The 9,343-nt window shown below is 42.9% G+C and overlaps 1 protein-coding gene across 1 annotated transcript; it reads left to right on the top strand.

Annotated features, from left to right (window-relative positions):
• The first annotated feature begins 748 nt into the window (after positions 1-748).
• Positions 749-7,329, top strand: LOC115056058 (pyruvate kinase PKM-like). The gene is given in 12 exon segments (XM_029522307.1): positions 749-841; positions 2,062-2,240; positions 2,332-2,423; positions 3,625-3,756; positions 3,888-4,074; positions 4,171-4,441; positions 4,517-4,667; positions 4,744-4,878; positions 4,880-4,897; positions 5,662-5,828; positions 6,508-6,689; positions 6,784-7,329. Coding segments are annotated over 11 exon segments (1,593 nt in total). The 5' UTR covers positions 749-841; positions 2,062-2,089; the 3' UTR covers positions 6,891-7,329.
• Positions 7,330-9,343: the final 2,014 nt, after the last annotated feature.

Genomic DNA, 9,343 nt, shown 5'->3' with positions numbered 1-9,343 from the left:
GAAGTCATGGCAGACATCTTAGCTGTTCAGGTGGTTCATCAGGTGGTTCACCATTGATCCTCTCATTGACAGAAAGTAAGAGTCCGATTTTATCATAAAATACCGACAGAACACGCATTTTGAATTTTGTGTCTTTCACCCAAGTACATCCTGGCTGAGCTCATAAGCAACCTAAATGTATGGTATGAACTAAAGTGAGAATGTAAAGTGCAAAAGACAGAAACAAATAAAATGTGTTTCTGTTCGCAGCGTTCTCACAACAGAAAAATATCAAACCTTTTGACTAGATACTAAGCTGAAGAGAGTGTGTTTAGAGTCAAAGGAAAGAGTCGGACAAAACTAAATAAATAAACAAGTCATTTTCAAGGAATGAAATCAAATAACCGTAAAACATCTAATGTTGTAATATCCCAAAGAGGGGACGGTCCGGATTACTGACTATGAATGGCATTTTTCCCTGCTGTGTGTTGTTCAGGGGCAGTTTGGAATTTTTCAGTGCTCCCTGGCTTGGCTCCCTGGATCCTACCCGGATCCTGATCAGGTTTTAGGAGCAGCAGAGAGTTTTGTTAGGGGGACAACATGTGCACCAGCAACTGTGTCCTCTCTCGCTAGCCGTGTGCATTATTATTGAATCTAATTTTAACTGATGAGGTTACGTTAAAATCGACAGGCTATATTTATCTGTACACATAAATATAGCCTGTGAGGCCCTATTTCCTGTGACACTGGCAGGGGGGGTTGACTCACACAAGAAAGTAGTTCCGGCAGGTGGGGGGGAGATAAAACCAGTCCCTGCAGTCGCTCCAGTGACGCTTTGGCACCTGCAAAGTTCACCCAGTAGGTGAGTAACGGCAGATCCAACATTCACTGTAACTGATCAACGTAGTGTTGAAATCTAACTTATCACTCAAATAATAATACATTTAATCTGAGTATATTGAAATTTTAAGTATCCTGTCTCTGCAGTGGCTTTTTTGATGTGGAAACTCAGAACTTATTCAAGCACACTGGGCTGGAATAAAGTGGCTGTATATTGTGTATAACCTTCACACTGAGCTCTTTCTCCCTTAGCACAGTCAATATGTGTATGTGTATCCACTTCTGCTGCTGCAATGATAGATTTGTCTGCCAGGCAGGAATATTCTGTTTTAATCAAACTGTGTGACTTCGGCAAACCTTTCCTTCTTATCCAATAAATGGGTGACAACATTGAAGAAAGCATTTAAGACGAGTAATATTCGACACATTGGTTCACTTTTTAGTCAGCAGTCAGTGCTTCATGTGAATGGACTAATGTGTCTCATTAACCGTTTTACTACAGTGGACTGTCAAATCATTCAAAAGTTTTTTTTTTTTTTTTTTTTTTTTTTTTTTCTGGTGATGTTTCCACATCCATAAATACTCTCAGCTGACTGTGTTATTTTAGGTGAATGCTGAAGGCAAGAATGGCGTCCAAGCTCGCACATGCACACACACAGACACAGACCCATTGACAACAGACTTATCATGCACGTGATTAACTTTGCCTTGTCTATTTCGACGTACTGTTCATATCTATTGCTTTTCAGTTTTCTCCTGGAAATTGTAGCATGTGGTTATTCTCTGTGTATGAATGCGCTTTAGCTTTTGTTGGGTCACCATCTCCTCTGTCTTTCATGAACTCCAGTTTATGTGAAATTGTGAGAGTTGGGTCAGAAACGCACACTGTTGTTGTATTTTGCACAAGTTGTACAGTTACAGCCCACACAGAGAATTTTACCTGCTGGTTTTAACACTGATACAAGGAGAAATTCATCTCAAGTGTTTGCCTTTCCTTTGAAGTAATGACTAGATTCTGGTCATTTGTTGCTCAAATGCTCAAATTCTATTACACTTTCTTGGTTTAAAATGGTGAAAATTATTCACTGGGTCTGTCACCCATAAAAACATCTTCTGTATAAATTATTTTTAAATTTTTACATTTTTACATTTTTAAATTATTAAGTGTCCCCAGTAGAGGCATTAGCTCCTAATCAATTTTCATTTTTCCTTGGTTTTTTGTTTTCTTTTACGTCTGTTCAGGATTTTTCCTGCCGACAGAGATCCAGTCATGTCGAAACCAAAGGATTCAGGCTCTTCTGTCCTGCTCGGCCAGCAGATGCCTGCTGCCATGGCCGACACCTTCATTGAGCACATGTGTCTGCTGAACATCGACTCCGAACCTGCTGTGTCTCGCAACACCGGCATCGTCTGCACAATTGGTCAGAGAGTTTCCCTAAAACCTGCTGGTTTATTACAAAGTACTGAGGTTTGAAACTGAAATGTTTCACTCATTCCCTTGCCTTGATGCAGGACCTGCCACCAGATCCGTGGAGATGAGCAAGGAAATGATCAAGACTGGGATGAACATTGCAAGAATGAACTTCTCTCATGGCACACATGAAGTGAGTGAACATCCTGCCTTTAATTTGTTCTTTGCATATCCAGATAGTTTATCATCAGATGTCACAGGCACGCCTGTCGTGGCACCACTGATTTGGGCATATCCCATAATGTTAACCCAGACAGAGCAGTGCAGCAGCAGTATCTTTGCCCTCTATGAGTGATTCAGTGTGGACTTACCCTTTAGAGCTGCGGCAGTGCGACATACTCTCATGGCCTGGTAACTGGCGGAGGCGGTAATACGATCTGTGAGCTGTCTCTTGCCCCTTAGAGCTGGCTCTAAGTTGTAGCTTGTGATTTGGAAAGCCAAGTCTATTCCGGCCTAGCCTTTTGCCGACCTTATACTACTGACCCCTCGCCTTTAAAAGTCATGCCTCTTTACCTTTTTCACTGTCACCTGAGCGGACTAGCCATCAGATCCCTCACCAGTGGTAGTGGGAACACCTGTGGTTGATATTTGGAGCTCTAAAGGTTGGACACAGTGATTTGTTCCCTGTGTAATTCAACTCTCATAATGGGTTGTATGTCCAGTGGTGCGAGGGCTCAGCACTACTGATTTAAAAAAAAAAAAAAAAAAAAAGATTTCTGCATCTTAGCCAGGTTTAATGCAACAAAAAAACAATAAGATAGCTAATAACAACACCACTAAAAAAAAAACAAAAAAAAAAAATCACAATAAAGTGGGTATTCGAGGTACAAGGGCTGATGGACAAAATAAATTTGACTCATGGTGTGTCAGTTGTCAGCTCAGCTATATATAGGCCCTCTCTGAGAGTCAGGCTTGCACCAACCGTACAACTACAAGGCATGTAAAGGCCACAGTGAGGCCTTTATTATTAAGTGAAGACAGTCATGTTCAGGTTAGACTGGTAACAGCTGAACATGTCTTTGTTTGTAACAAGCAGAAAATGTAGTTTAGTTTGTTAAACATCCTGTTGTAACGGCAAAGTAATACCTCATAATCTGTGTGCAGCTATTTATATGCAAAGACACAGAGCAATGTCATGTCCTGGAAATGTGTTGCAGTTGTCAATCAAGACTGACTATATGTAGTTATGTAACCAGCACTGTGTCGCCTGTCTGTGTGACAGCTGTCGTTATGTTAAACTTGATTCGCTTTTTAAGAATTTAAAACTAAAACAAAACCATCAGAAATGCATTGTAGCAGTCAGGGGTTATTATCAATTATCTCTCATCATGTAGTACCATGCCGAGACCATCAAGAATGTCCGCACGGCAACTGAGAGCTTCGTTCCAGGATCTGTCGAGTACAGACCAGTGGCCATCGCTCTGGACACCAAGGGACCAGAAATCAGGACTGGACTCATCAAGGGCGTGAGTTTTGCCGAATTACCAAAGCTCCGAGGGAGATTTACCTTCACACGATTCATTACGCAATCACGTAAAGGTTTCCTGCGGAGATGCTCAGCCTGAGAATTGATAAACTCTCTCCTTATCTTGTTTAGAGTGGCACCGCTGAGGTTGAGCTGAAGAAGGGTGAAACCATCAAGCTCACACTTGACGACCAGTTCAAGGAGAAATGCGATGAGAAGGTTCTGTGGCTTGACTACAAGAACATCACCAAAGTTGTCCAGACTGGAAGCCACGTCTACGTTGATGATGGTCTGATTTCCCTCAGGGTCAAGGAAATTGGTAAGCACAGAAATTATCGCCGATTTGATCTCTCCCAGCTATATCATTATCCTCTGCCTGCCTGTGGAAATGCACTTTCATTTTGTGTGTCCCAAGGCAACGACTTCCTGATGTGCGAGATTGAGAATGGCGGTATGCTGGGCAGCAAGAAAGGTGTCAACCTGCCCGGAGCCGCCGTTGATCTGCCTGCTGTGTCTGAGAAGGACATTCAGGACCTGCAGTTTGGAGTGGAGCAGGGCGTTGACATGGTCTTCGCCTCCTTCATCCGTAAGGCTGCTGACGTCCATGCTGTCAGGAAGGTGCTGGGTGAAAAAGGCAAGGACATCAAGATCATCAGCAAACTGGAGAACCATGAGGGCGTGCGGAGGTGGGTGGAGGATCACTGACCATGGTTGAATCCGCACCGCTCGGAGTCTTTAGACAACGTGTTTTTGTCCGGTAGGTTCGATGAGATCCTGGAGGCCAGTGACGGCATCATGGTTGCCCGTGGAGACCTGGGAATCGAAATCCCAACAGAGAAGGTCTTCCTCGCCCAGAAGATGATGACTGGCAGGTGCAACAGGATCGGCAAGCCCATTATCTGTGCCACGCAGGTCTGCAACACAATATTGCTGCATCAAAGAGCGTGCACGGGAAATAGAGGACATGGACGAATGCTTTCTTCCACAGATGCTGGAGAGCATGACTAAGAAACCTCGCCCTACTCGCGCTGAGGCCAGTGATGTTGCAAACGCCGTGCTGGATGGCAACGACTGCATCATGCTGAGTGGTGAGACCGCCAAGGGAGACTACCCCCTGGAGGCCTGTGCGCACACAGCACCTGGTGAGAGCCAGGAAAGGGTGCCACACCATCTGGCACCATTCCCTAAGTGCTATTTTATATCCACTGTTTGGGTGCACGCCGAAAGGAATTGATCGTCATAGTGATGTTGATGGACTGTTTTAGTGCTGCAAAAACTCGCACCTATAATCACTGATATTAGAAAAAGTGTGCAGACACCTGCATTATCAATCTAAAAGCATCCTAACCTGTAACTATAGCATGTGCTACATTCATGTAAGCTGGGAAAGTAACATCTTGAGTCTTGAGAGCAAAGCATGTTGGGAACTCAGCACGGCAAGGCTCATAAGTAACTGTCGCACTGATAAAACTAACTTTTAGACAGGGAGAGACTTGCAGCAGTATGAAGTATGTTTTGTGGTGTGAGAAAGAACACATCAGTGGCATTACTTTGGATTTCACTGACAGATTGTCTAGTATTTGCTCAACTTGCTTTGTGTATCCCTGTTGCACGCACACCCCCACCATCCATCTGCTACCAAATAACATTTCTTCCAGTCTGTTGCATTTTGCATTAATGGACTAATTGTATTGCTCAGTTAGCATGTGTCTGAGGCTCTGCAGTGCACAGCAACAGTCCCTGGACATCATGGCTGCCGCTGTTGCTAAGCTCCATGGCTCAGTGTGTTTTAAGGTACGACAACCTTTGCACTAAAGAAAGCAACTACTTCTTATACGCAATACAAACTGTCTCCTGGAGTTAATCTTACTGTGACCGCAGCCTCACACTATATTTTTGTAATCAGATCGCCCGTGAGGCGGAGGCCGCCATGTTCCACAGGCAGATGTTTGAGGAGCTGCGCCGCATCAGCCATCTGACCCGTGACCCCACAGAAACTATCGCCATCGGTGCAGTGGAGGCTTCCTTCAAGTGCTGTGCCAGCGCCATCATCGTTCTCACCAAGACTGGCAGGTGAGAATGAAAGAAATCCACCTCCTGTATAGCTCTGAGTCATAATAGCCTTCCTGGCACCATCTGCGAACAAAGAAGCTGGTGCGTTTGGATATTTCTTTATCGCCTCCGCTTCTTTCGTACCACAAGCCCACGGCTCCTGTGAAGTGTGCCAGCTTTTACTGCACTCACAATCTGTGCTCTGCTTGTGACCTTTTGATATCTGAACCCTGACATTTTACAAGTTAATTTTAACTGCTTATTCATCCCTCTCCATTTGGGAGTTCATCCTTACAGCACCTGATACAGAACATATACCGCTGTCAGTTGAGTGGATTTCATAATGGCAATGGCGTAATCCAAGCAGTTCTGATCAATATAACAGTGGATCACATGACCACTCCTTATCCTGACCGAAGAGCTCTGTAATTCTAAAGAGCTTTATAGCGTCCGGTAGCTCACTGTGAGTCATTGTCAGCACTCTTCTTATGCAGATTTTAGGCAGCTAAAGCTCTGGTGAACAGGTGAATAGTGACCAGCTGGCGCACACTGCAACATTCGACTGCTAAAAGCTCAAAGGAGAACGAACCTCCATCGGGAGGATGCTAACAGGACGTGGCTCAGATGAAAGATAGCATCAGTTCGTAACTGTGTAAATGAGCAACTGTTTCCTCACGACTACTCACTTCTGTGTTTTCAGGTCTGCTCACTTGATCTCAAGGTACAGGCCCCGCGCCCCCATCATTGCCGTGACCCGCAGTGGCCAGGCCGCTCGCCAGGCTCACCTATACCGAGGCGTCTTCCCTGTGCTCTACACCAAGCCTGCCAATGACGTCTGGGCTGAGGATGTCGACCTGCGCGTAAACTTTGCCCTGGAAGTTGGTGAGTGTTTTTTTGTGTTTTGTTGTCAGTTTTATGGGCATAAAGAGCATTTTGTTCATGTCCCTCCGTCGGCTCTGTGTGTCGCTGTCTTTAGGCAAACACCATAAATTCTTCAAGTCTGGTGATGTGGGCCTTGTTGTGACCGGCTGGCGTCCCGGCTCTGGTTACACCAACACGGTGAGAGTCGTGCTGGTGCCTTGAAAATCATCCAAGGACATTTGGAATCAACCCCCCCCCCCCATTCCCGCCCCCTCGCCTATAGCCTGCCTCTGTCTCTCCTGTGTTGGACTCTTCTTGTCTGCTGGTTTCTGTAACTAAATCAAAGTCACACACAGGCCACACTTTCAAGAGACCTTTGATGGTGTCGTTCCCAGAGTAACTCCATGATTCCTTTCACTCACATTTGTAATTCATTGTCTAAATCCTGCTAGAGACTGAGCTCAAACCCTTTTAGTGGGAACTCCTCTGTCCACTTATTGTACTGATTGTCATTTCCTAAGTATTTGGGTATGCTGTTGCCCAGGGAGCCTGAAAAGTGGAGCTGTATACGTCCACTCCTGTGCTTCATGCAGATCTGACAGATGTTACAGTGTGTCTTTGTGGTCTGGTATCCATCTATTAAAAGGAATTCTTGGCTCAACTGTGTTTTTGGCCTTGTTGTATTTACTGTCCAGTGGTGGAGAGTAACCCATTGCATTTTTTCCACCACACTCGGCTTGAGTACTGTTTTTTTTTTTTTTTTTTTTGGAGGCAGAAATGACTAACATTTTCTACAAAAGCATAATAATCTTAAAAAAGTATACATCACTCTAAAATGAGCTACGTGATATTTAAACGTCATCCTTGGATTTCCAAAGCATGATATTTCTGACCCACATGCTAGTAGTTTTAATACTTCATGTACCTTTTGCCGATATTACTTTTGTTTTATTTACCTAAGTATGGCTTCAAATTCATACCTTTTACTTAATTTGATGGATTTTTTTCTCAGAAACCTAATTCCATCACTTAAGTAAAATGTATTTCAGTATGTTGAATACCAAACATTTGAAAAGAACTTCTAAAATACAGTTTTGTGAAGAAAAAAAATGACAAACTGTAAATGTCTCATTGGGAACGAATCCATATTTTAAATTCAGTTTATCATTTTCGTTCTTTTCCTATGTACCAGATTTCATTTTTTTAGTCAGTTTCCATTTCAAAATGGATTTTTCATTTTGATTCTATGATTTAGTTTATAATTATCTTTACATACAATGCCTAATGAGTATTTCAGTGTTCAACGGAGGTGGCCTATCCAAACCTTTTTCCAGAATTCAGATTTTATTTCACATTGGAAAATATGTTACAAACAAACTTTACAGTAAAACTGTATACAATAAAATATTTGTAATATATCTAAACACATTGTAATTCACCTTTTTATTGGATACGTTTGCATTATTACTGCCTTATTTAATTTTCAGTGCATTTCAACATATCTTCATTTCTTTCATGATTTAATACTAAAAACTTTGCGCCACCATGATCAAGAAAACTCCATGCTTAATCCTTCAGCACTGCTGATGTGCAATGCCTGGAGAAATAATAAGTTGGGTTGAAAACCTGATTCACCTCAATGGATAACACACATAAGGCTGTTTAATAATGATAACACAATCTTCAAAGCAAATCATCTGGCGGAGATAGAGGCCAGGGGACATCGGGTCTCTTTGCCCTGGATGACAGATAATCTAATTTTGTCTGCTTTTGGTGTCTCGTCCTCATCAAACTTTGCTGTAGTACTGATCTCAATGTCTATATTTACTCTCTCAACCAGCAGTTTTCACTCCATGAGCAAGGCAGACAATTTTCTTTGTACTGGCAGCTAAGGAATGTGGCTTTTTTTAAATGTTGGCAAAAAGCATAACACTTCTTAATTCATAACCTAAGTCTGAAACTTCGCCAGTTTTAATAGATTTACTTTAATGCTTCCCTTGAAAAGAAACCAACAGCTAGGATAAGCATCATTGACCTTATGTCATTTTATTGCATTGAATCAGTAGCTAAAATAAAATATGCCTAACATACATGGGTGATGGAGTCATCAGAAGTTGTGGCCAAAAGGCAGCAAAATAAGAAATATATATATAAATAGCTGAATGACTTCCTTTCTTACGTACACGTTTGCGTTGAGCACACTCGAAGAAACCTGGACTCCCATGGCAGGTGGTGTGGTGATGCAGCGCTGGAGGAGAATAGCGATGAGGGACTGATCGAACCCAACAACAGTGATTGGTTAATGGTGGATAGTATCTCTCCTCCCTTGGGCGCATGCAGTGCAGCTGAGGCCACGGGACAGGGTCCTCTGATGGTTTGGCCTGCTGACAGTTCATCATCGGCCGCAGTCCAGAGAAAGAAGCGTCATCAAAACACATGAATTCATCAGCAAGTAGAAGGATTAAAGAGTCTGGTTTTAAAAAAAAGCAGTCAGTGATACACGTCTTATTGATTCAGCATAGCATCACAAAGCAGCAATTGTTCAACAACAGATGTCAAATTTTACAATCAAATAATGTACAATGAAAGAGGTAAATATGCAGCAATATGACCCGTCAGGGTTTCTTATTAACCATTTGCCCAAGTAACTGCTTTTAGCCCTTTGACTGGTGCAA

Source organism: Echeneis naucrates, chromosome 16 (genome assembly GCF_900963305.1).
Source record: "Echeneis naucrates chromosome 16, fEcheNa1.1, whole genome shotgun sequence".
Lineage (NCBI taxonomy): Eukaryota > Metazoa > Chordata > Actinopteri > Carangiformes > Echeneidae > Echeneis > Echeneis naucrates.
The sequence above is the reverse complement of the archived record's forward strand: the minus strand, read 5'-3'. Positions and strand labels throughout refer to the sequence as shown.